General features: G+C 41.8%; 1 protein-coding gene and 1 long non-coding RNA gene across 2 annotated transcripts in view; one reads left to right on the top strand and one right to left on the bottom strand.

The window, feature by feature from the left end:
• The window catches only part of CNTNAP2 (contactin associated protein 2), a 1,227,711-nt gene that overhangs the window by 343,393 nt on the left and 856,745 nt on the right, over positions 1 to 27,573 (bottom strand). The window contains exon 13 of the mRNA XM_080386067.1: positions 27,339 to 27,458. Coding sequence (XP_080242193.1) covers positions 27,339 to 27,458 — 120 coding nt within the window. The remainder of the gene's footprint in view (positions 1 to 27,338; positions 27,459 to 27,573) is intronic.
• LOC308063320 lies at positions 11,687 to 15,223 on the top strand. Its single transcript, XR_013927918.1, has 2 exons — positions 11,687 to 12,381; positions 13,048 to 15,223. It is a non-coding gene; the product is annotated as an uncharacterized lncRNA (long non-coding RNA).

The following is a 27,573-nucleotide window of genomic DNA, read 5'->3' as shown; positions in this document are numbered from 1 at the left end:
ACTGCTTATTGAGACTTGTCTATTTTACAATAGCAGTACCATACGGCCTCATCAATTGTGGTTATGGTACATATATCAGTGTAAGAAATAACAGAAGTAGGAGACAATGGAAAAGCAAAAGCTTCTGTTTAGCTGTGAAAAGACAAAAGGAAGGGGGAAGGACAACCTCATCTTGGGGATGAGGAATATAGCAGCATTGGCTGAATCTCATGCCTAGTGCGCATGCAGGAGGTGTGTAATATGCCGCCTACAGCAGACTGTATGCATTATATTGCTTTAAATTACTAAACAGCAAGTCAATGGAAGTGTCACTGTGTTCCATTTGTCAGCAGTTACCAGAGGAGATTTAAGATGAGATATCATAATAATGAACAACACGCTCCACACTCCTCTTGCTGGAAGATTTGTGGAAGTTGGGAGTTAGTTTAGAAAGGAAATAAAGAAAAGGCACAGAACTACTCCTGTTACAGACCAACTATTACTTTTTCTTAGAGGGGCATTCCACAGGAAAAATAAATAAATAAATAAATGAAAATAAAAAGAGTGAGAAAGACACAGGGTTTCAGAATTAAAACAATGAAGGTTTGGTTAGTATTAGTGACACTGTCTTCCTGTAAGAATACTATTCTGTCACTTAGGTGTGAAGAACTTTTAAATTCAAGTTGACTAGCTCAGTGTGAAAAACAACATCTCAGCTGATACTACTCACATCGTCCATCCCAAATAGCCAAGGACTGAAACAGGTCAATCCTCTCCTGCAAATAAAACCTAGAAAATTATCTTTTTTTTTTTTTCTACAGACTACGCTTTAGCATAATACCACAAAGCTTCCTAAGAAGTGCATCAGGTTTTGTCACTACTATTTATCATGTGTAGTTCTTTAACATTCTAAGTTTTCCTGTTTGTTTTTTTTTTTAGATTTTCTTTCTGCTGTTTTATACTAAGTATAAAACTCCGTAGATACTCAGATTCTACTACTGACAGCCAAGTCAAAGAAACAAGCCTGTGACTTGGAACAGAAAATGTGGAACTTTAAATAGATCTGTAAGAATCTATCCTGGTGTCTTGAGCTGGCTTGCACAGAAGCCTTGTTCCCTGGGCAAGCTGGCCAGGCCTTTGACCCAGGTGGTTCAGCTGTTTCTGTAGAGCAACACCACTGACCACAGCTGTCCTTCCAGTGGTGGAGAGGTGAAAATATGCCATGCTGCTAACTTTGCTGTATTTATCACAAAAACAGATTCTCCAGGGAGATCATCCGTCAGTTTCAGAGAATACTAATTCACGTGACAGATGTGCCTTGCAGCAATAAACCCCGTAAAATGTAGTACATAGCAGTATGTTTTCAATTCATCTATGTAAATCTCATACCTGTTAACACAAATCTCTGAGTCATTCCAAAACTTATGTCCTGATATTGCTTTTCAGTATTTTAACTACATGAAAAGACTTTGATAAACTGAGACATACTCAAATGTGCTTCAGAACTTCCTCATCAAGTTCACAGAAATGTGCTTACATACACTGATGAGTTTTGGGTGTGGCCCAGAGCAGTCATCTTTCCATGTCATCCATGTTTCCATTATTCCTGTCTCCAGGACTCTGTACTCCACCTTCTTCTCCGCTCTAAATTTTCACTGCATAGTGTCAGGCTATTTTGGATTACATGGAGTCATGTGGACCCATGTGTTTCTAACCGATATGGTGCAAGTCTTTCTAATCAAATGTTCGGAGATAAGGTAAACAAAGCAGACGGATCCTCCATAGGGAGCATGCATCACTACCCAAATGAGATAAAATTCAGCAAGTGATGCAAGATGGTTATGACTTCAATATTCATAACCTTAGTCTAAAGCTCTACATCAAACAAAATACTATTCCTGCACCAAGATAAAAAGAAAAAAAGAAAAAAGAAAAAAAAGGCAGGGGAAAGGAAGAAGAGTAGTTCTTATTTCTGTATTGCTTTAATCCCACTGCCAGGTACCAAGGAAAAAAATTGTAATTGTCACCTGTCAAGTTGTATAGACAATATAACACAGTTTTGTTGAGAGCCTGGGATGGAAGCTTACTGCAGGTTCCTTTCCAAGAAAGGATTGCTATAGTTTATATGTTCACTCACAGCAGTGTCTCATTTTTGGCAGAAAACGCTGTACATGTAAGAGCTGTGACGTGTTAGTAAAGCATGTATTTGGCCAGTTAGAGCCTCATTTTGGACTTCCGAGCCAGCAAAGACTCCTAGACTAGCCATTCAGATGCCATAGGAATGTTGTTAGCAAGAAGAGCTGCATTAGGTATTATTACATCTGTGAAGGGCACTCCTTTTTGATACTGGATTCTGACCAATGCAGCCCTGACGCTTCCTCTCCTGGTGAGGCTGCTTCAGGCTTTACAGTGGGACACTGTACGAAACAAGACAGAAACATACATGCAGATGGATCTAGGTTGCCTTTATGTCAGTCAAATGTATCCTCTGAACCACTTCAGGATTCTTCTGTTGAATTACAAGTACCACTAACAGATAAAAGTTTGTTGCACCTTGTACTCTGTCTATTTATAAATACACAGATGTCCATAAAGACAATAACCATCTCTAGAAAAGCATCTCAGACTCTCCCTGCAGTCTAGAAGATGATGGGAGATTGATTAGGGTATGTCTGGAAGGAAATTTAGCTCCCATTTCACCTGTAACATATTGATAGACTGGCTCAAATGACTAATGAGCACTTGGTTGTAGTAAGGAAAAAATTACTGGCTTACTAACGCACGGGGCATGTAGGATAGAAGCAAGGGATGCGCGGAGGCTGACAATCCCTTGAAATTCAGCAAGCTGGCTTGTCCAAAATCTGGAAGTGGAAAGATCTGTGCCCACAGGATTGTGGGGCGCAAGTTGTGGCTGGTGTGCAGGAAGGAAGCTCCTTCTCTGGGTGAGGGATTTGACACTTCACACATTTTTTGGATTTAACTAAAAAGCCCTGTCATGAGGCACGGACTGAGACAGTCCAGAATGACAGGGTCTCTCCTCAGCTGGAAAAACACATTGACAGTATACCATGGACACAGCCAAAAATCCATCTTCCCTGCCCCTCAAGAGCAGGTGCCTGCATCTCAGTCATACAGTTATCCTGCTGGGATGGCCTTAAGGTGTCTGGGAAGGCTTAAAGGAGAAAGTTGCCAGGCAGGAATCTCAACATTATGTATTGCGTGCTGGTTACAAACTGCATTTTCCCTTTTACTCTTAGCTATTTGTTAATGTGATAGTATGTCCCATGGAAATCAACCAGACATTTATAGCTTGGAAATAACTCCAGCTTCTTCACAGATGGTTCCAGTTTCTCAGACACTGCTTGTTAGTGGAGACCATTCTTCAGAAAGACTGAATCCGTGACCTGCTTGCAGCCAGCCTCCCTTGCAGAGACGGTAATGAAGATAATTTGTACCATCTCAAATACCTGTATCATCACCATTTATGGAATCATTCCTATGTAGCTGAGAACAGAACGTGATAGTCATACCAAAATCTGCAAGAGAAGCTACCCCTCATTTTCTGTCAATAGCACACAGAAATCTCATGTAAGGTACATGGAAGTGAAAAATCTGTCCTAGTTAACTGTAATTTGATATATGTTCCTGGCAATTAGAGCCACCACAATATTGGTAGGAGTATTCCCCTAATACACTGGCAATTATTTTAAGAAATCATAATGTGGCTATTTCTAAACACAAGTGCTTAGAGACAATTTGTCTGTCAGAGCTGCGTATAAGACTTCTGCACAAACACACTTACAAAGAGCAGACATCAATTAAGAATGATAATGCTGTTAAGTAGCATCATCTATAAAATATTCTATGTGCTCATAACCTTTGTTATTGAATTAAAAAGTATATAAAAATGAATTGATGTTGAGAGTAGTTACTAATAATTTAAGGATAACTATAGTATTCTCATATTTCTTTATTGCAGACATATTAACAGGAAGTTAAAAGCTAATTCCTGGAGATAGCTCTTTACTGGACATCATGATTTTTACCATCATCAGTCCATTTGTCACTTCAGATTACCGTAATGTGTTCTACAAAATGCTACACTGCAAATCACTTAGAAAACTATACAAGAAAGCCCATTTAAAAGTGGACTGCCTTCTAGAGAGGATAAAAATTACAATCATAGTCATCTCATTTTATGAGATTTCCAATTGTATTTTCTGGTAAGAACATAGTTGGTATTTCAGTTTCTCTTGAATTGTGTGGGATGGTACCACAACAGTCATTAGTAATGTGATTAAACTAAGCATTTTTTGCAGCAATGTTCTAGGTACAAGACCTGGTGTATACAATTGATGTGGAGGAAAATTACAGTAGAGAGCACCTTCCACCCCCCCCCTTTTTTTTTCTCTCTAATGTGTATATATATATAAAAGTTTAAAACTATATATAGTAATTTGAAACTAATTCTGCTATGGACTTCAAAGGAGCTGCAGTTGGTTTATAAAAATGAAAAATGTAGGTTCAATTGAAGTTAATGAGTATTTTGACAATCTCGTCTGATATTGGCAAATGTCAATTTTGCAGTAAAGTTACTCTGGTGATATGAGCTCTATTGCTCTCATCTCACTAATGTAGAAAACTGGGTTTAGATCAGAAAAATCCAATATCCTGAAGAAAAAGAAAAGTAAATTAAGAGTGTTCTTATGGACTGAATTCTATAGAAATAAAAGTCAGTGAGTTTCTTAATCTATTTAGGTAGGGAATAGCATCAATCCCAAAATGTAATTCAACCATTCCTGCAGTAATTTTCTCCTTCTACTGTTCCTTTCATTGTTTCTTCATCAAGATAATAATTAATCTTCAAATTTAATTACCAACTACTGATTGCATATTTTCCTTTTTACTTACAGACATTGTCTTCTGAGACAATGAAGCTGTACACTTCCCCTTGTATTTATGTAGTCTCGTTCGTAACAATTTAGCAAGAGGAAAACTCTTATTTTCTGGACATACCGTGATATTGAATGACATAAGTTGACAATATTTTAAAACATATGTAATAGATGAATCAGATGCTTTACAAGATACAGTGGAAAGAAGTGACCAAAATAACGTATTCAGGGAACCAACTCTTATCAAAGTGACAATCAAATGGCTGTTCCAACACAACTCGTCAGAAATCTGACAGGGTATTAATGAGGCAGAACTTGACTTCTCTGGATTACTAGAGATGATTTCCAGCCATTCAACCAGTTGTAGGTATGTAAAAGCTAATGCCAAGAGTATCTCAAGAAACAGAACATAGATCACTCCTGCATTCAAATAAAAAAATAAAAAAAAAAAGACTGTAGCAACACAAAACATTGTTATACTAAAAACAGTGCCTGGGGGGAAAAGCTTAAATCAGATTTGGGCCCTAATGAACAAAATTACCTCATATGAGTGTTAATAGAAAGAAGAATTAAAAAATGATTACATATTGAAAGGAACAATAAATAATGAGACACAGTACAGCCATATGAAGGAGGACTCGGATCATTTAAGGGCCTAGTCTAACAGACGGCAATTGCAGTTCAGTTTAGATTAAGGAACATTAAAGTCAAGAACAAAGGACATAAAGGAATTAACAGTACGGTTGTTTTCAGCATAGTGAACAGAATATGGGCAAGGGTTGGATTTTTTTATTTTTTTTTTTTCAGTTCAATAACTGAAGAATCGACAACTAATTCTACCTTCTGAGGACTAGACTAATCTATAACCTGGTATTATACAACTGGAAAAATCAAATGCGCACGTCTGCCTTAAAGTGTCTTTCAGCTCATTTTATCATATCATGGCAGCATATGAACTTAAGACAAAACAGTTAGTGCCTGACTTTTTTTCTTTTACAAAACAACATAGCACAACTCTTTAGCTATGATTCTAAACAGCACTTCCTAGAATCACTGAAAAAAGGTACCACAGTTTAAAAAAAATATTTAAAGGCTATCTTGAAATAAAGGGGTCTTCAAAGCTTTCACTGCATTAGCTTGAACCTTAATAAACCATTTCCTGAACTATCTTGACTAAAAAATTAGATCAGTTTTAATTTCTGTTCTCCTGAAGAGGCAGAAAGAAGACTAACACAGGTCTCAACTGTTACCACTAAACAAACTTCACCTTTTTTTTCTCTCATCAGCTTTTGAGTGCTTGAATCCTTGACATAGTCTTCACTGATCCAACTTAATTCTTTCAAGAACAATGTCCTCCACCCTCACATCTTGCTAACTCCTCTCCTTGGAAAGACAGGAAAAGGAATATAGTGCACTGAGGTAGCCTTTGGAATTATTTCATAATAAAAAAATATTGGTGTGAAGCATTAAAAAAAAGACATGTTTTCATTAAGTACCCTACTTCATTTTCAAGAACGCAGCTTCCTTTTGATAATGGCTTTTTGGCCATTTGCAACTGAACACTTGGAAAGAGAAATCTGGACAATTGCATTCCTAACCAATATTCTTTTTCATTTTGCTTTCAGAAGGTGTCGCCGGATTGGACAAGTTACAGTTCAAAGTTATAATGAACACTTCTGATAATTTTTAAAAATTTCATCATTATCCCAAATCACATCAGCCACACTTACATTTAGGAATCCCATTTGAAGACTGCCATGTAAACTTAAGCATGTTTTCCTGAGGCACTGCCTAACTACATAACAAACACTGCTATCATACGCAGTTTAGTGTAATATCATGTTTCTTGTGGTTTTGACATTTCAGCACTTGTTCATTAGGAAATTCAAACCCCACTGCCATTAGATGCTCCAAGATAGAAGAATGCAGTTTAGTTACGCTGTGACAGGCAATTTTGATGTCTTGATTGACTCTGTTACTAATCTCTCAAATGAAGCATAACACAGAACTCCACAGTACATCACAGTACTTCAGTGATTTCATTTATCATAAAAAACCCATGCATTATTTTAAAACACATTATATATATAGCTTTTTAGCAAACCTGTGGTTTGAAACATGATATTATGAGGAAAGAAAAAATCTAATTAGACTTCATGTTAAAGTAAGCATCTTTAATGAAGCCAGTTTAAAAGTTTTTCCTTGTGTGGATGTTGTGATCTGGTTCTATCTCAGTCAACTCATAAGGTAGAAGAGAGAAATCACAATTTATTATGCCAAATTACAGAAAAAGGCATAGCTTGGTCCTAAGACAAAAGTCCCACATATGAATAGTAAAGGTCACAAGTTTAATTCTTTTAATGAAAAAATTAAAATTACTATAAGAGTGAGGAATAAAGATCATGCTAGACTGACAAGAAACTTTCAACCTCCAGAGATTCTTGAATGTGAAATTTTTCACTTCCACATAACCAAACCATGTGACCTCTTTCCCTCTCATCTCGGGAGCTACACAACCATCATTAAACACACCCTAACTCATTGCAGGGGACACTACTTCTACCTGAAGGGACAGAGTGCTTTTATACAAGTGGTTCTGTTAAGGAAACACAAATCAGCATCCTCAGAAACTCCAACTATCCTTGCAGTCTGCATCCTGTGAAAGTAGTACCTGAAGTGTCATATACCTCCAACAGTGCTGTGCAGAAACACTCCAAGAAACCCCAGTGTTGTACCAGCTGCCTCATGGCTTCCTGCTAGCAGATATCCAACAGATTCTTTCTAGCATCAGCAGGCATGGGATTCATGAGAAGAAAAGCAGAGAAATGTGTATTTCCATAAACCTGTTTCTTCTGCTTACTCTTTTTATGCATTCATAAAGAAGTCAGATCATGCACAGAAACGACCACAGAATTTGGAGAAGAGGGAGGAATATATGAAAATAAAGATGCTTTACTAAGTCTAATATTGCTTTCCTTTTCATTGAAGGCTTATAAATACTGTCCCATCTACTCCAATAATACTCAGAACTAAACCACTACCTATTAACATATTCAACATATATTTCATTATGCAGAGATGATATATTTTAAATTACTATTTCTGAGAAGCCAAAACAATTGTGACTGTGCATAGCTGGACTTCGTAGCTTGGCTCCATGGGAACTGAATGGCTAAGTGGTTTTGTTCCATCCTTATCAGGGAAAAGATTCATTACACCATCTCTGCTCCTACTGAGGTTTCAAGTATAGACAGAAGCCATCCATGACAACAGCTAACTACTTTCCAGAGCAATGAGAAATTTTATTTGCAATGAAACACCTCAATTCACAAGAGACAGCCTGATATTTAGAGGTTATAGAGAATACTATGCTGGATCAGACAAGGTCCCACATGTGATCAAGTGGATTACTGCAAAAGCTTCCCCAAATGCTCCAGCATATTCGGTCTGGGCCTGCACTTTGGCCTCCCTCCATGACTCTTCTTTACACATACATCATCTTTTCTCTAGGAAAGTACGCTCGCATTTCATGCAGCTTTGCTGGACATTTAGCTGTTTGACTACATTTTACATAGCGCTTTAAAGGATTTCTCCATCATAATATTAAAAAGATGACATCTGGAATAAAATATGTAAGTCTCAAGTGGAAGTACTGACTGTAATGGAAACCATCTAAATATTAACAAGTTTCCTATTTATTTTATTAGCTTTCCCCATATTTAGCAAATAGAAAGTTGACTTCCTTGAGCAAGAAAAACAAATGATACCATCTTTTATAATCAGGCAACCTTCTGATATCTAGAGATCTCTGTAAACACAAGAATATTAAATTATCTATGGATCAAATTAAACTAATGACATCCAAGAGGTCTCTGAAGTTTTTCTGCCTAACAGACATGTATTTATTTACACTTCAATATTCAGTTTTAGAATTTCCTACACTATGACAAATTATCCTCATTGTTTAACTTCAAATATTATCCACTATAGAAGATGAAATCCATTAACCAAACACTGAAAATTTATGAAGACTACTGACTTCACTGCATACTGTGTAGCTACAGAAATCCACCTGCTTGCAGACTTCCAAATGCAGCTCTGAAACTTGCATGACAATGTATATTTATTTCTTCTATACTATCTGAACAATTCCAAACATGTACACATAAAAAATTACATGCAGAAAGAAACCAGTGAACGCACAAAAAAATCCCCAATTAATTCAATGGACCAAAGGTTTCATTGTACTTCTTCAACAAACTTGTCCACTAATTAAGAAGCACAATAAGAAGACAGGAGAAGACAAGGAAAGGGAAAGGGAATGGAGGAGAGGAGAGGAGGAGGAGGAGAAGAAGAAAAAAAGGAAAAAGAAAGAGCAAAAAAGGGACAAAAAACCCTCAACAACAAGGTACACAGTGCATGGGGTGAAAGGCTGGATGAATGGCTCGAAGAGTTAGTAGTATGAACGGCAATATCTGACTGGTGACCAGTCTCCGGTTTCTCGGGGCTCAGTTCTAGGGCCAGTTCTCTTCAATATTTGTATCAGTGATGTGGATGCAGGATTTGCAGAGGGCTCTGGATAGACTGGAGCAATGGGCAATCATCAGTGGCATGAAATATAACAAGACCAAATGCCAGATCCTGCACCTGGGAGGGAGTAAAGCCGGCCACAAGTACAGGTTGGGAGAGGAGTGGCGGGAGAGCAGCCCTGCAGGAAGGGCTCTGGGGGTGCTGGCTGACAGGAGGCTCAGCAGCAGTCAGCAGTGTGCCCTGGCAGCCACGGGGGCAAACCCCACCCTGGGGTGCACCAAGCACAGCATCACCGGCCCGTCCAAAGGGTGATCATCCTGCTGCATTTAGTGCTGGGGTGAACTCACCTTGAGCTTTGTGTGCAGGGTCCCGTCCCCATTTAGGAAGGCTGTTAAGGTCCTTGAATGTGCCCAAAGTAGGGCACCAAAGCTGGTGAAGGGCTAGAAGGCATGTCCCATGTCCTTTGTGGAGTGGCTGAGGACTCTGCATTTGTCTAGTTTGGAGGGAAAGCAGCTGAGGGGCGACCTCACTGCTCTCTACTGCCTGAGGAGGGGACATGGAGAGGGAGGTGCTGAGCTGCTCCGCCTGGCACCTGGTGCCAGAATGCCTGGGAATGGCTCAAAGCTATGTTGACAACACAAAGAGGGTGGTTAAACCCTTGAACAGGCGTCCTGGCCAAGTGGACATTACCCCATTCCTATCAGTTATTAGGAGGTATTTGGATAATGCCCATTAATATATAATACCATTATAAAACACCATGCTTTGCTTTTACTCATCCCTGAAGTCATCAGGCAGTTCAATGAGATGGCTATTGTAGGTACCTTGCAACACAGCTAGTCTACTCCCATTCCATTCCATTCCTTGCTCTCACCGTGAGTTCAATAACAATGAGACTGTTAGTTCCCTAAAATGCCAGGGGTTTCTTGGCTCCATAAACACTTTCAAGGACACAAATCAGAAAGGTTACAAGTAGAAACAGGACTTTATTCTTCTGAATCTGCTCTGAAGCACATGTTCACAAGCATTAAGACAACGCACATGTGTAGGCAGGAGCAGGCTGGTGCATCCCTCAGTTCAGCTGGAAAACCCATCCCTTGCAGCCTGGCATGGGAAAGGCACAGAGCCACAGAGAGGAGCAGCAGGGACACAGGCCAAGCAGTGCCTGCTTGCTGAAGAGTGAGAGCTTCATGAATGAGCCCCAGGACCGACCATGCACAAAAGAAGGGAAAGAAGAAGAATGCAGTCTGAGGAGCCATGAAGTATTTTCCAGGTATGGCATATATTGATGAAAAGCACACTTCTTTCCATTGGAAACGTTCACCACTGTTCTTGGCCAGGGATGCATGGAAAGCGCTCTCGTGCCTGCCCTGCGCTTGCCTTGCACATGGGAGAGCTGGAAAGTGGCAGCTCCTGATGGGGCAGCGAGCCTGGAGCCCGGCCAGGCGGAGGCTGTTTGGCACCAGGCAGAAGCCCAGGGGAAAGGGAGCCGAGGGCAGAGCAGAGCTGGCTCCTGCCAAGGCTTGCGATGGGCAAGAGAGCCAGAGCGCCAGGGCACGGGGGTGCCTCGGGGGTGCGAGGGCAGCGGGCAAGAACCTGGCCGAAAGGGCCCCGAGGAGCCCTGGCCAGGGGCTGTGCTCAGTGCTACCGAGGAAAAGCAGCAACCCGCGGGGGCCACGCTGGGGGCCCCCTGGCAGCCTCAAAAGCTTCCTCCCCCCGGATGCGGGGCACGAGGCCACCTTCGTGGGGCACCAGCAGCAGGCACCTGGCCAGAATGGCCCAAAGGAGCCCTGGCCAGGGGCCCTGCGCGGTGCTGCAGAGGCAGGCAAAAAACCCCGGGCAGGGACACTTGCTCGCCCACCGCGGGGGAAAAAAAGCCTTCCTCCCCCCAGCTGCAGGGCACGAGAGGCCACCTTCGTGGGGCACCAGCAGCAGGCGGTGACCTGGCCCAAGGGACCGCAGGAGCCCTGGCAAGTGGTCGCGCTCAGTGCTGCAGAGGAAGGCAAAAAACCCCCGGGGGCCAGTGCCAATGTGCCCCGGGGGAAAATTCCTTCCTGACCCCAGGCAGCGCTGGCGATCGGCTGTTCCCTGAGCACGTGAGCGAGACCGGCCTCCTCGTCCCACGGGCTGGGCACGCCGCCCGGGAGATGCCCCAGCCCTCTTCTCCCTCAGCCCGGAGCCACCTCAGGGGCTCCCAAGAGTGACCAAACACCCCTGGCCTGATCGACCTGGGGGGACAAGAATCCTTCCTGTGCCTGGCAGGGCACCAGTGGCTGCTCCAAAGCTCTGGGACACCTGGCAATATCTCTGCATCCCATAACTCACGGCCACTGCTCCTGGCTCCACAGGGATGAAGCCGGTGAGCTCTGCAGCGCTCCTCAAGAAAGCATTCCCTTGGTGGTGCCATGGCTGCCCAGCTGAAAAAGCCTGATAGCCTTGAGCACCTCCAGGTGCTGGTGGTTCTTCTCATCTCCTGAGGGGCTTGTGTCTGCTCCCTGAAGGCTCAAGCAAGGTTTCCATCCATCAGATGAACTTGGAACATAGCCTCGTCACAGCTGCCCTTGAAGCGCAGAAGCTCCAGCAACTTCATATCCAGTGTCCCCCAGCCTTCCTCCCTCAGCCCCCGGGGAATCCCACCGGCCCCTCCAGGCCTTCCTCTCGGGTGTCTTCAGGCCGGTGCCAGGCCAGCTCTGCCCGGGGGACACAGGACGAGGCCCCTTTTATACTCCCCCGGGCCACTGTGACTGCTGCGTTGCCAGGTGACGGCACTGTGACACGGGGGTGACCAGGGGTGACGCAGCCGCCCGGGCGCAGGATTTTCTCACCACTCCTTACCGATGCACCAAGGGACATTTGTTCCTGCCCTGCTTGTGGGGACTTGGGAAAGGAACAGACGTACAAAACTTGGCTTGTTTCTTGATCATCTTTTTCCTCACACTTCAAAGTGGTCAATCCCTGGGACAGGCTTCCTGGCGAGGTGGTCGATGCCCCATGCCTGTCACGACCGTTTCAGATGCATTTGGACAGTGCCCTTAATAACCATGCTTCAACTTTTGGTCAGCGCTGGGAAGTGACCAGGCAGCTGGACTCAATGATTGTTGTACGTCCCCTCCAGCTTCAATATTCTCTCCTCTCGTCATTTTCTTCCTACCTCCTTTCCCTACCAGCACGGGCTGAGGAAATCTCTGCTGACATTTCTTCCCAGCCCTGCCCCAGCAGAAGGGATTGAATGGGCAGTCGCGTCCCAGCCTGGGCATTGCCTCTGTCACCTTGTGGGCAGGAGGCACGTCCCTCCTGGGGGGGGTAGAGCTTTGCATCGCCTCAAGATCGTTTGACCATCCAGGCAAATTTGCAAAGAGCAGGTGTGGCGGGCAGTTTGCAAAGGGGTTCTGTGTCCATCCAGTTTCACTGGGTTTCCACAGGATGGCAAAACCCCCACATCTCTGACCCTGGGGAGGCTGAGATCAGGCACTCGGTCTGAAGCAGCATGAGCTCCTCGATGGAATGGCTGCAAAGCCTTGTGAGGTGAGCAATACCTGCTCGTTTCCCCATGGATTTTTTTATCCCACTTGTACTCATTTTTAGAAACGCCTGAGCTGTTTTCCTTAGGAAAAACAGCTAAGCCTCAATATCCTGAGAACAGCAGTACTCCCTCAGAGCAGACGGCCGTGGCCTAGTGGTCTTGTCTCTAAAGTGGCCAACCATAAACATTATGACAAGGAGAGCCTTCTGTTCCCGGCATTCACCACAGGTTGAAAAACGACAATGAGATGGTTTTGCAGAGCTGGCTCCTGCCAAGGCTTGCGATGGGCAAGAGAGCCAGAGCGCCAGGGCACGGGGGTGCCTCGGAGGTGCGAGGGCAGCGGGCAAGAACCTGGCCGAAAGGGCCCCGAGGAGCCCTGGCCAGGGGCTGTGCTTAGTGCTACCGAGGAAAAGCAGCAACCCGCGGGGGCCACGCTGGGGGCCCCCTGGCAGCCTCAAAAGCTTCCTCCCCCCGGATGCGGGGCACGAGGCCACCTTCGTGGGGCACCAGCAGCAGGCGGTGACCTGGCCCAAGGGACCGCAGGAGCCCTGACAAGTGGTCGCGCTCAGTGCTGCAGAGGAAGGCAAAAAACCCCCGGGGGCCAGTGCCAATGTGCCCTGGGGGAAAATTCCTTCCTGACCCCAGGCAGCGCTGGCGATCGGCTGTTCCCTGAGCACGTGAGCGAGACCGGCCTCCTCGTCCCACGGGCTGGGCACGCCGCCCGGGAGATGCCCCAGCCCTCTTCTCCCTCAGCCCGGAGCCACCTCAGGGGCTCCCAAGAGTGACCAAACACCCCTGGCCTGATCGACCTGGGGGGACAAGAATCCTTCCTGTGCCTGGCAGGGCACCAGTGGCTGCTCCAAAGCTCTGGGACCCCTGGCAATATCTCTGCATCCCATAACTCACGGCCACTGCTCCTGGCTCCACAGGGATGAAGTCGGTGAGCTCTGCAGCGCTCCTCAAGAAAGCATTCCCTTGGTGGTGCCATGGCTGCCCAGCTGAAAAGACCTGATAGCCTTGGGCACCTCCAGGTGCTGGTGGTTCTTCTCATCTCCAGCAGCCTCATTCAGTGTCCCCCGGTCTTCCTCCCTCAGCCCCCAGGGAATCCCACCGGCCCCTCCAGGCCTTCCTCTCGGCTGTCTTCAGGCCGGTTCCCGGCCAGCTCTGACCAGGGGATACGGAATAATGCCCCTTTTATACTCTCCTGGGGTACTGTGACTGCTGCCTTGCCAGGTTATGGCACTGTGACACAGGGATGACACAGCCCCCCTGATTCCTCCCAATCCCCTGCCTAGCCCCCCTGGGAGGAGGGCTTTGGGGTGCCAGCCCCGAGGCAGCCCCTGTGCCCAGCAGGCTTAGGGGGCTGTCCCTGCCCTTGGTGGCCATGCACGGGGCACAGCTGCTGGGAGTCCCTCTCCATCCATCTGGACAGCCAGACTGTGCAAAGGGCATTTATGCCAGTCGCGTTCCTTTGGATGGGGGATGTGAGAGGGGAAAGACGGGCTTGTGGTTCCCTCTGCATGGACTCTGCAGAGATGTAGAGAGCAGGATTTCCTCACCGCTCCTTACCAATGCACCAGGGGACATTTGCTCGTGCCCTGCTTGTGGTGAAGTCATCCTCTCGGAAAGTGAAGTCCCACATTTGTTCTGTTTCTTGACCATATTTTTCCTTACATTTCAAAGTGGTCAGGCCCTGGGACAGGCTTCCTGGCAAGGTTGTCAATGCCCCACGCCTGTCACTGTTTCAGAGGCATTTAGGCAAGGCCCTGAGCAACCATGCTTTAACTTTTGGCCAGCCCGGAGATGGTCAGGCAGCTGGACTCATTACCCATTGTACAACCCTGCCAGTTGAACTATTCCAGAAACAAACACACACAAATTACCCAAAGAGAAAAGGAGTACATACTATGAATAAAAGTGCTGATAATAATTGTAATTTTTAGTTCTTACAGAACTGTTTCAGAGAAGGTGAAACTTATGCATTTCAGTAGAGCTGCAGTTTTCGCCCCACTGTAATCCATGAATATCTTCTTAATGAGTTAAATTTCACTAAATATTGAAACTGGATATTTGAGGAAACTGATTATAAGATAACTATCTTCCATTATCAATTCAAGAATTAACACTAATACAAGTTTCTAGACAGAAAGGTGGCTTTGATTTATAGCATTTTTTATACCTTGAAAAGAAGATCCTTTCCCAAAATTAAAGCCATGTAGAAAAAGTTCTTTGCACAACTGGCATACACATGGCCAATACATAAATTCGATGAGCACTAAATTTGCCAAAAAGAAAAGGTCAAAAAATTAATAATTCTAAGATTTCACTAATAATGGAAAATCTTTGCAATGCATACAGCAGAGGTAGACTGTCCAGTTTTCTTAAAAAAACTGGACAATCAACTGTCTGTTTTTTAAAAAAATTCATTTTATTCCAGTCATTTGGGAAATATTTGCTCATGCATAAGGATGTGGTGTAAATAAATAAAAAGTAAAGATCCTTCTATTTTCTTTAAAAAAGAAAAAAACACCAACCAAACAAACAAACAAAAAAACCGCAGAAAAACAACTACCTACAAGAAACAAAAAATTATATAAACCCCAACATTTTTTCAAGATCCCAAAAGAAAGACCATTCTGAGAGAACAGAGTACCTCAAGAAATGCAGGGAGTTGGTCCAGGAATTAGGGTTACTTTTTTTATTGCTCAAAAGAACACAGGCAATACTGATGGTTGCTCCACATATAATCTCATTTGTGAATCTGAAGAATAAACTTACAGAGCATATGAAGGAGAATTATTGAAAAGTGGAAAGTGAAAAGGCTTAATATTGATGTCAGTTTTAAAACATTAGTTCAAAATACAATTGAGCAAAGTGTTAGCAACTAAGTTAATAGCAGACGTTTCCCAGGCTGACACGGACTGGAAACAAAAGGGCAGGGGAGGCAAGGAAGTAATTCCACGGGATATTAGATAATATCTTTGTTCTAGCTACATCTTCAAAAATATTATTTGATATGAAAATATTAAGATCTAATCTTGAAAAATTGTCTAGGTTTGGCACTTAGTTTACCACTAAAAGCCCTAAGATTGATTAGTAACTTCTGCCTAGCAAGAAGGCTGAAACAGCAGTTCCTTTAATTTGATTCTTCTGTCTCCAATTTAATGAAAAATGTGGTTGCTGGTCCCTGGCATCTGCAGCACTTCTCTTCCACTGCAGATGCCACAAAGCCCTGCAAAGCATTTGAAAGTGTAGCCTGCAAAACAGCTGGGCATCAAGTTACATGGTTCTAGTATTAAAATGACTGTTGTACCAAAAATGTGTGACCATTATGGCAAAAGTGTCAGGCAGAGATAAAACAACTACTCAGAACTCCAGTACACAGTGGTAAAGATTGCTGAAATCAGTGTCAGAAGACCCCTCTGAATATTTCTAAGGAACGTCGGTTATGCAGTGAGACAGCCAAGCAAGCAGTAGATGTATGCCAGCGCACAAAGCCAGCTCCTGAGCAAGGCCTTTCGCTAGTAACAACTCTTGATCAGAAATTCTTGTGAGCCTGCCCTATCGTACCTGCTCTGTCTAGCAGATGTCAGTCATCTCAATTGCCTCGGCACAGCTCTTGGTCAGCATCCAGCTGGCTCTGCTGTTTGTTCATTAGACACTTACTGTACAGCACAAGTCAGAGTAATCATTACCGCATAGTTCTGTGGCAATTACCAGAACAATATTAGCAATGCAGCATCTTCAGGTACAAGCCAATGCTTCTGACAGAAACAGATTTGGTCTGGACCCATGAGTAGGAAGTGCAAGGGGGAGAACTCTGCATGCTCTGGCTTTGGAGAGCTAATCAGCTTTGCATTTTAACTCCCCCCAGCTACCTGCCAAGCAGTTTCTGTGGAATACCCACACCTCCATGAGATCACAAATTCCTCTCCACAGACTATTGCTAGGAAAAAGGGAATCCAGCTGAGTAGCAATGGTCCTAGATCTCTGATACAGTAATTTACACCATTGCCACTTGCAGTTGTTTTGTAACAGTATTTTTTCCTATTACCAGTGACAAACCTATTCAATTTTCTTTTATGACTACTGACAGGTTTATTCCACTGTAGTCAGACAATGCTGGCCTGAAAGAAAATCTACGGAGATTTTCATTTGTGATGCACAAATGCATCCCAAAGTGGAGAAAAAAAGCTAGTTACTTAGAAATATCTCGAGGTTTAGGATACTGCTTTGGCAAAAACCACAATAATAATTTTTGGAAGGGAGTAATTTATTCTCACTGATTTTCTTAAATTGCTTACTATTGAATGCTTCAGTTAGTCTCATAAATCTCATCTAGGTTAATGTAAGATCATTACCTCAATAGTTCCCACTCAGGGAAGCATGTCCTGACACATACTAGATAAAGCAAATATTTTCAGCTCCCTGAAAATAAGAAAGCTTGGGCTTAGCAAATAGAAAAACCTCTAAAGCAGGAAGCATAAAAAGGACATTAATTCTGGATCATAAACATGAACTCTAAACACAAGAGAAGCAGACACAGACCCTTAACATGACGTGGGAATACTTGGCTTCCAGTACATGAGTGGAGGGAGATCCTTACACTTTGCAGTTGAGACTCTCTAAACAAGAGACCTGCTCTGCATAACCCGCAGGTTTCTGTTCCAAACAAGAAAGTTTGCTCTGTGGAAGTTCCCTGGCTGTAGTTGTTCCCTACTCACTGCACAAGGTCTCATGGACTCCTCCTTATCTTTTGCCCATTGGCTTAACTCTGCTCATTAAACCATGTGCAATACTATTAGTTTGCTTTTAAGTTGTAACAAATTTATTTCAATCATTCTTTGCTTTCTGATGCTTCAGAGCAAGTGAGAATCTCAGTAGGCTGCAACCAAATCTGGTTCTGAGAAAATCCTTCCTTGATTTTCATGGATGTAAGCAGATTCTTCATAGCATCTTCTGACTGCCATATTTGCAGATGAAGTGCTGCTTTCTGTGGCCTTGGAGATAAAAAATGGCCAATTCCCAGATGATCCCAGATTTAAGTCCTTTTTGCCCTTATTGCCCTCACCCTAGAGTCTGTTTCCCCAGTTCTATCTGCCTTCTACCATGCAGAACAGAGGCAGAAGTTTATGTATGAGCTTACAGTATATTCTGATGCTATCCTAAAACCTGTACTAACCACCCTTTCTGGAAGTTAATCCACGTCACAGTTATTGCATGTTTGTTTTCTTTTGTGGAAAAGCACTAAGTGATAATTTCTAAGTGATAAAATGCACACCCGTACAGAATCTTGGGATTTAGTAGGAATGTTCAAAGACAGTCTTCACACAAACTCTCCAGAAAATTGCAGACTGACACACCTACACAATCTGCACTAACTTGTTAGTAAGTCCTGGGAGAGTCATACTGGACACCTCCTGCCAGTGTGGGGAAACTGCATCAGCAGTTTTTATGTATGTGCAGATCAAAATGGATGTCTACTGCAATTTATTCATTGCCCAAAAAACCCTTCTGTTTGCAGAAGATTACAGGAGGAAGCAAGAAGGCCTGGCTTCCTAACAGCGGTAGTGACAACAAAGCAAACCTACCCTTCTAGGTAAATTAATTTAGAGAATTACGTGTCAGTGTGCGGCAGAGCACCCTAAATACTGGTTGGGAATTCTAGAGTGGAATGTGTCCCTCTTCTCCCTTTTTAAATGTGTCTATAATCTTTTAATCACTTGATTATCTCAGTAATAAGTGAACTTAATACACCATTTGCTATCTGAACAGGACTTTAAATGTGTCCTTTAAACTAATCTGCTCTGTGATCTTCTAGTTACATTGATTCGAGTTTCAAAGAAAATGACGTGAGAAAGAATACTTAGAACAGGTAAGTGGTTTTCTTCCTAGTCTCACTGTCTGTCAACAAGACAAGACAGCACTAGCAGTTAGAAACAACCAGCTCTGAACAGGACTTGCTAAGAAGCCATTCTTTTAAGTATTGTTTAAAAACATATGAGAAAGTATTGCTGTGTACCAGAAATCCCCACCTGAAGCTAGTAACTCGCATCTTCCAGGCTTTGACACAGTACAGCTGGATCACTGAGCTTACTTCTCAAAGTCCAAAGAAGCACAGACAAGCTTTCCCAGTGATGTAGGGCATAGGCAGAAACATACATACATCCCTCAACATGACTATCCACCCAAACAACAGAAAAACCCCATGGAAAATATTACCATACAAATAATTTTTTTTAAAGAAACCAAAAACTTTTCCTATCATTTCATATGTAAAATAACTGCCTATCCTTAAGTCAATTAAGTGACCAAAAGCAGAAATAAAAGTTTTACAGAAAACACAGACTTTGTTTGGGCTTTCAATAATGTTTTCTACATGAGCTATTTTCTAGGGATAACTGAAGCATATTACTGGCCTGGAGCAGCTTGTGTTGAGCTCCTCACATCTCCAGTAGGCCATATGTAGGGGACTGAATCCAAAGCTAAATGCTTGCTTCTAACATTCACAGGAACATTTTAAGGCAGATGGTACCCTTCATCATCCTATTTCCATCCCTTTTTTCTTCTCCAGTTATAGACATATTTCTTGAAATACAGTTTTGCTGGGTCCTGCAATGCACGAGGAGTTCTAAAAAGATTTGTTGTTTTCTAATTTCTGTTCGGCTCAAAAGAGCTCAATTTCCAACAAATGAGGAATATTTTCTGATTGCAGATGATGTCAGGATTTTTTCCTCCTTCTAGACTAAATAATTTGCCAAAAAAAAAAAAAATCTGCTTTATTTTCAACTACTATCACTCTCAAATGCTAATTTGTTCTTATTCTTTGAGGTCAGTGCATATTCGGTTGCCTTATGCCCCTAATATACGGATGTTCTGTGATGCTCATGCTCCAGTTATGAGGCCTTGGAATACATTAAGAGGGCAACATGATATAGACTTTTATTCCTATATTCACTTATATGACACTCCACAGTTAGAGGCAGGACAGGAAAGGAGAAGGGAAAGAAACAAATGAAAGTACTCAGACAGTAGGAAGTGTTTCTATTACTCGGCAACTTGAGAAGATACCTTAGATGCCAATGATGAAGTTTGTCCTCTACTGAACAGAGCAAATCAAGAACCTTCTCCTGGGGGCAGATTTCACAAATTATTTCTTATTTTATGGTTTAGATACTTTCTTTGCAGTTGCACACTGGGCTAGCTTTTCACTTTCTACACACCCAAGGGCAAATGGAGAAAATACCTAGAGATATTCTAACATGATTTAGAATCATGTAATTCCAACATTATTCACTGCAAACCCTGACATTATGACACCACATTTTTGTTAGGACACGTTTTTGTTTAGTGAAGTCATTAGATGTTGATTCATACTCTGTTTTCCCAACAAATTCTACCTTTTTTATATTACAATGAGCCCTGAGATTAATAAAGCCTTCATGTCTATGTGGAGACTTTTTCTGGGGCAGTGTATTTTTCAGTTCTGAACACTGAAGTAATAAAAAACAACCTCACAATCACATGGGACTCACGTGTCGTTTTACCAGTAGAGCTGAGTAGCCTATATTCCTTTCCTCTTCCATCCTTAACAGTCTGGCAATATGGCAAACTCAACATGCAGTCACAGAACACAGCCACTGCCTAGACTCTGTCATCCCTCACATCCAGATAATCCAAGTAACTGCCAAGCACAGGAGTGCCTACCATTTTTCAGTGTTAACCTGTGGCAAAACCAAACAAACAAAAAGAAAACCATCCTGATTTATTTCAGAAGGATTCCAGAAAGCAAGTTCAAGATGAACCCAGAGAAAGGCTGGTGATTATAGTCTGGGAACTGATTGAGGCTGAGCGGAAAGTTTACGTCCAGCTGGAAAAACAATCATGATCATGTCTTCACCAGCAGTCAGCACTGTGCTCCACAGCATGGAGAGGAAAGGCACTAGCCAAATTTGTTGATATACAGTTAAGTACCACAAAAATCCTTTTCGCAAGAAAGCCAAATTTGACATAAATTAAAAATAATAAAAAAGCTGAATGCAAAACCAAATGATGTACCAGTGAAACCTGGAATACCAAGGGCGTGCATTGTAAATAAGAACAGATGAGAAAGATAATCAATGAATTAAAACTGAGATGCAGGATGTTTCAGCCTGCTTGGCAGGCTGAGACATAAACATAGACTGCTCTGTCTCCAGAACTCTCACGGGTCTGTTATTTTACCCTGACACCAGATGGATGAACTCACCTTAGGAAGAAAGTCTGCCATCAGAGATGCTTCTCCAGACATGATCCCCTGACTCTTCAATGACTAGCATTTTCCTTATCCCTCAGTATCTTTTCTCCCTTCTGTATACTGAGAATCTACCTTGATAAGCCAACTGGCCCAAACCAGTGTCTTAAATGGCTTGGTGCTTTTGCTCTTCCCCCCACACCCTCAACTCTGAAACAACAGTCTCAATCCTTCTTAACTATTTGTTCCTCTTTTTACCTCTGAAAACCGCTTTAATTTGCAAATGTGTCTGACAGACTCATTAAAAACAAAGCTCTACAACTGAAGGAAAAGTGTGTCAGAGATGCTGTTAGAAAAATAAAAACTTCAGGTCACATGCCACATTTGAAACACTGAAGCCATTTTTCCTTCCTGTATTTTAGGTAACAGACTTCCAATACTGTATTAGAAGCCGCCTGCAATGGGATTGCACTGGGTGAGGTTTCTATACTTTAGTTTACATGCAAAGGTAACCATTGCCCAACGACAAAATTCTGTTTACTGCTTTTAAATGTATGCCAACCTATTCTATTTGAGTTAATAACTAAAAAAACCCCACTAATTCTTTTCTCTATCAAACAGAAGGATCTACATAAAGAAGAGGTCTTTACTTTTATTTATTGAATTAAATTGCTCACAATTTTGTTTCACATGCACTTAAATATATCTGTATGAATAAAAGTTTTGGTACCTCGAAAGTTCAGTTATCAGGCAAAATGTCTCATCTGAAAAACTAATTATACAGATATGTGCAATAGAATTAAACATTTACCACTGCTGGGGCACTTTTCATCAGTATGAGTGATGGATGGCACATTTATATTCATGCCATATGTTTCTACATATGTCATAGTAAAAAGCACTCCAGTGACCCACTATTTACAAAAAGAAGACAGAAAAATCACAGGATATGACAGTTATGGTTGTTTAATGTCTACTCACAAAGTCATTGCAGTAATTATTACATGTGCCACTTCGGTTAAAATAAGCGAAGGGAGAGAGAACAGAGGAAGGGGGAGAGTGGCTAGAGAAGCCACCCTGTACGTTTGACCTTAATGAGGCAGGCTGTGAATATGTATAATGATTTCTCAAAACATTTGAAGATGTGCAGCTTTAGGCAAAAGAACTGTACTAGAAAGGGGGATAGGGTAAGTACCACTCAAATGTTAACATTAAGCTTGCAGCTATTTGGATCCTGAAATGAGATAAAAGCCACATCACAGAGGCGTAATGACTTCAGGACCAACAGAAAAATTAACCGACGTATCTTCTGGTAAAATAGATTATGAAACCTTCCAGTTCTGCTTTGCATCAGTAGACTAAATGATGAAGTAGAAGAAACAACAGAAAGACTATGATTTCCTCACCCTCAGCATAAGCCTTGAGGAACAACAGAAGCGCTGGTCTGCCTCTCCTGCTGACCTGCCACACAGCCAGCAGGATAAAGCAGCAAACCTTTACAGCCCCTGCGCACTGTTCCTCTGCTTATCCCTCACCCTGCACTCTGAAAATTTTTGCGGAACAAATGCACAAGATCAGGGTAAACTTACTGATCTGACGCCTTTCCCCCATCCTCCTCAGGCTGAGGGGAAAAAAAGAAATAGAAAAAAATAGGGAGTAATTTTAACATATTTCTTTGGTCTTTCTCAATGGGATTGAAATAAAAACTGCCAGAGGAAACTGAATCAAGCCTAAAGATTCAGAAATAGAAAATATCACAATGAGCATGGGGTGAAGCTGTAAAATGCTCAAGTTTACATCTTCCCACAAACTTCTTTAAAGATAGTTCCTTCCACTGCAGCTACTGTTCTAATAACAATTAAAGAAACAACAGGAAAGGCGTTAATCTGGATACTGAAATAGGAACCCTCCATCTCCGTAAAAATCTGCTGGAATGCAGAATCTAGCTCTGCTTTGTAGATCTGCCTCTGAAAGACAGTAAGGTCTTGGCCTGAAGATGACAGAGCTTTGGAAGAGTTCCCTTTCAGCCTAAGATCACAAGTTATGCTAAACTGAAAAGCAGTCTAATGGTTAAAAATTATGCCACATCACAGCTTCAAGCAATAACTTTCCCTAAGTGCATTAATTTGAAAAGTTGCAACTTTCCAACTCTAAACATTTTCAATACTGTTTTTCTTATTAAAAAAAAAAAAAAACAAACAAAAAAAAAACAAAACAACTTCCTAAAATTTAGATAGTTCCTACTGATAAGTATTTGGAAAACTGCTGAACACCTATTGCAGTGCTCTAGGTTTTGAAAAGCTGTGTTACTCCAGCAGGAATAAGTACTTAAACATGATATCTCAAACATTTTAATTCCACTATGAAGACATAAAATGTAAGTGCTTGGTTCCTCTTCACTATCAAAACACAGCCCTGTGAGTACAATATTTATTTGGAGGAGACAAGGACAAGCGAACGAGGGGGCTCCGGGGTTTCTTTGACAGTACAGCGTAGTTTGTAGAGATCATGAACTGCTGTGGGGAGCACAAGCACATACGTATTTCTGAATTTGACTGCACTATTGAATTGACAGGACAACTTAGAAATGAGAATAATTTTTAGTTACTACAGTGACATCCCTGAAGGGCAGGACTGATCATGAAATTCTCCAGTTTATTAAATTAAGACACGCTAAAGATGTATAAGGACTACACCCAGAAATATGCCCAGAGAGCAGTTTACTAAGCCACAATTTTCATTAAAAAAAAAAAAAAAACCAAAACAACAAAACACACAACTTTTTGCCACATTTAGGAACCCTAACACTCTGTAGGTGAAATGCTGACATAATGATGAAATAATGAAATTTGTGATTCAGTATTTGTGCTACAGTACCTTCAAGGGCTAAAGATACAATTTCTAAATATACAATTTCAGTGGCATTTCAGGATACTTCTCTTGCCCCTGAAGGTTTATTGTCAAGTGAGAATGCAGCTTACTCTCCAACATTTGTACTTGTAAAACTATACACTACAGTAAGCATGAAAGTAGTACATTAACAGTTAAGCCACCTTGTTTTAGGAAGATAGATGCCTGCTTTTCTAATAACCCTAACCTTGTGGACTTGTTTCCTCTAGAAACCAAACAAACAAGTCACATTTTATATTACCTTTCTAGTCAGTAAGGTGTTCTTACTTGCTAGTTCTACCTGAATGGAACAAGCGTATTTAAAAATGTCTATTAGCATCTTGAGTAGTAATTTAATACAAAGATGTCTGTTTAACATATGGGTTAATAGGGACACTTAGATTTGTCTCTCAGGCTAGAGAGGGAAACTACAGGATGTCGCTATTAAAATAAAATATCACTATCCTGCCATATGAAGAAGTGGAGGTTTTTTATTTTACTACACTCCATATACTATTCAGTAAAGCTACATCTGTAGGTTACTTAGTTTCATGTTCACAAAGAAAAAAAAATTGTAATTTGGCTAATTTAAGTTCTTTTTTCAAATATAGTGCTAGTAATACCATAAACCTGCACGACTTCAATACTAAAATTTGAAAATTCTGCTTCTGTTCTAATATGCTACAGTGCCTTTTGTTATATGAGAAGTATATTTATATGAGAAGTATATACATATATGAGAATGTATATTTAACATGAAAGAGCAATGCATCATTGCTACAGAGTTCTTCAGAAATGTGCTATTGATGAAGCAAAGTGAAGCCCTCCATCTCACTCTGTCCCTTTTCTAGTATGTATATTACTGATAATATGCTATCAATTCAGAAAAAGGTTTAGGATGTTGTGAATTATCTCTTAAAAACATAGCTCTTAACCAGGGGTCCTCAAACTATGGCCCGTGGGCCAGATATAGCCCCCCCAGGGTCCTCAATCCAGCCCCCGGTATTTACAGAACCCACCCACCCACCCCCTCTCTGGGTGTTGGGTGGGGAAACCAAGCAGCCGCAGATGACTGCCTGCCACTTCATCCGCGCGCCGGCCCCTGTTTAAAAAGCTTGAGGACCCCTGCTCTTAGCCCTCCACAGTCTTCACTGCTTAAGATAACCACTAACTAAAAGAAAACGAAAGCTGTAACAGCTGCAATGTATAGGTACTACAGAGTACATACATAGGTGATGTGCTTTACTAAGCTATCCAGGAACGATTATCAATGTGGCCTTCCAGTTTTAGAAGCAGAGATTAAAATTGCTTCCCATGGACTTCCACATATTTCTTCCAGTCATTTGCATTTTAATGAAGAAATACTTCTCTTTGGTTCTTATTTTTAAAATTTAAATAGTTACATGAATACTAGTGCAAAACACCTTCTTGTAGGAAAGACCTGCTGATGAGAACGATCCAGTCAAAACAGAAAACTGCATTTTCCCACAGCACACATCATATCCAAATGAAGGGAATGAGCACTAAATCATCCATCCTAGTGTTTATGATCTCCTTGCACTGGTTAGGAGAAGGCCACATTTTATTACTCTGGAAATTGTTTTGTAGATGAGAAACATTAGTAAAATGAAATGGTTACTTTTACTTTTCTTAACTTTTTCCAGCCAGTGTTGGACAAGCTACTAGGACCTTCTGCTGTATGTTTATATTTAACATGAATGAGCAATACTCTAGTACTGGATAGGTGCACGTTTTTTGTGCCTGACACCACTAGGGTAGTATATTTTTAATTTACAAAGTTACCCTTGAAGAGTACCCAAAAGCCATAGCTAGGTGCTGAACACAGCGGTTCTTCTTCTGAATAGCAGAAATCGCTGTAATACATCAGCAATTCTTGGCACTGTTCCCTGCAGTGCCTGCCTGATTAGTTACTGATACAGTTCAAGGTGCTAGTTATGATTTTAAAAGCCCTAAATGGGTCAGGATCCACTTATGTGAAAGATTGCCTTTACAGCCGTATCTCCGAACAGACTGGCTGGCCTGCCTCTCCAGCCCCAGGAGGACTGATGGCACTCCCAGAGCTTGGATCAGGCTCCTCCTTAGGTATGCTTTATTAGACAAATGCAGACATCAATGGCAAAACGAAGCTGGTATTTTGCTGTTCTCCTGCCTAGACAAGCTGTCTACCTAGAAGCACTTGATCTGGGGTCTGCTGCACGTGCCATGCATCCCCCTTCATGTCAGCTTCCCCCCTCCCCGCTAATTTCTCCCATCCAAGTTGGATAAAACCCACGCCACAGGTCCAAGCATGTACAGGTTTCTTCCACCAGGAAGAGCTACATGAGCTTCAACAACTGATATTTCTACAGAGACAGAGTTACTGTTTCAACTTACGATAGCGTGGGTCACCTTGCTGATGCTAAAGCCTGATGACTCGGACATATGCCAGATTTCAAATGAAAACAGACTGAAATTCAAACTTACACACAGATAATGGAGGAAAGGCAGGGGATGTGTCTGTTGTATCAGCTACCCAGTATTTCATATCAGAAAAAAGTGGTGAGACAATTGTCATGCATTAACCAACCAAACACATCATACACTCCTGGTGCAAGAAACTGCCCCCTTTTTTCTTTAGCATATTTTTCTGCCACAGCACGGCAATGCAAACGACTTAAGGACAGCTGCTGCGAGAATGCCCAGATAGGAAGTTACCCATACAGAACTACTGTTACAGGCAGGAAAAACCCCACACAACAAAACCAAAAGAAGTGAATGCAGTTATACATATGGTCTCAGAAGTTAAACAAAGTATGTCCTTCTAACACAAATCAAATGTTTTGTTTCTCTTGTAAAGAATTTCTATTCCCTGTCTGTGGTAAAAGTCAACGACACCTACACAGAAATAAAAGTCTGACATTTCTGAAAAGCTGCCTTATACGGTACCTCATAAATCACAGATATTACTGAACTATCAATATGTTGATATATAATAGTTCTAGTAAATAGCCATATATGTACACTTTTTTTCTTTTTAAAAATTATGCACCACTGGGAATGCAAAGGCCTGTTAAGGCTAATTAATAGCTGTGATTCAAAAAGTTTATGAAATGGATTAACTACTGCCTTGCTCAGAGTATACTGACTGGTGATTACAAATTTGATGACCCTTCTCTTGAAAAGCGCTTAGCAGTTATTTTTCTTTTGCCAAGAAATACAAATTATGAATAGACTTTTTCCCAACTACACAAAAAAATAATAAAAAAAATAGCAAACACAATGCTGTTACCTGTCATGTTGCAGTAAACTTTCAAAGGTCCCAGTGCCCCACTGCCATCTGGATCTATCCAGTAGTAATTTGAAGTTTTGCCCAAGTGTTTGTATGCTTCGCAGGAGAGCTCATGAATAGCTGGAATGAAATAAAACACAGCAATAAGGATCTTCATAGCCTCATATCCTGAAGCAAAAAACCCCTAATGACAATAAATTAATTTTATTTATACATCAAGAACCACACCTTTGAG

The sequence above is a fragment of the Falco punctatus genome (genome assembly GCF_963210335.1).
Source record: "Falco punctatus genome assembly, chromosome: 4".
NCBI classification, from domain to species: Eukaryota; Metazoa; Chordata; class Aves; order Falconiformes; family Falconidae; genus Falco; species Falco punctatus.
The sequence above is the reverse complement of the archived record's forward strand: the minus strand, read 5'-3'. Positions and strand labels throughout refer to the sequence as shown.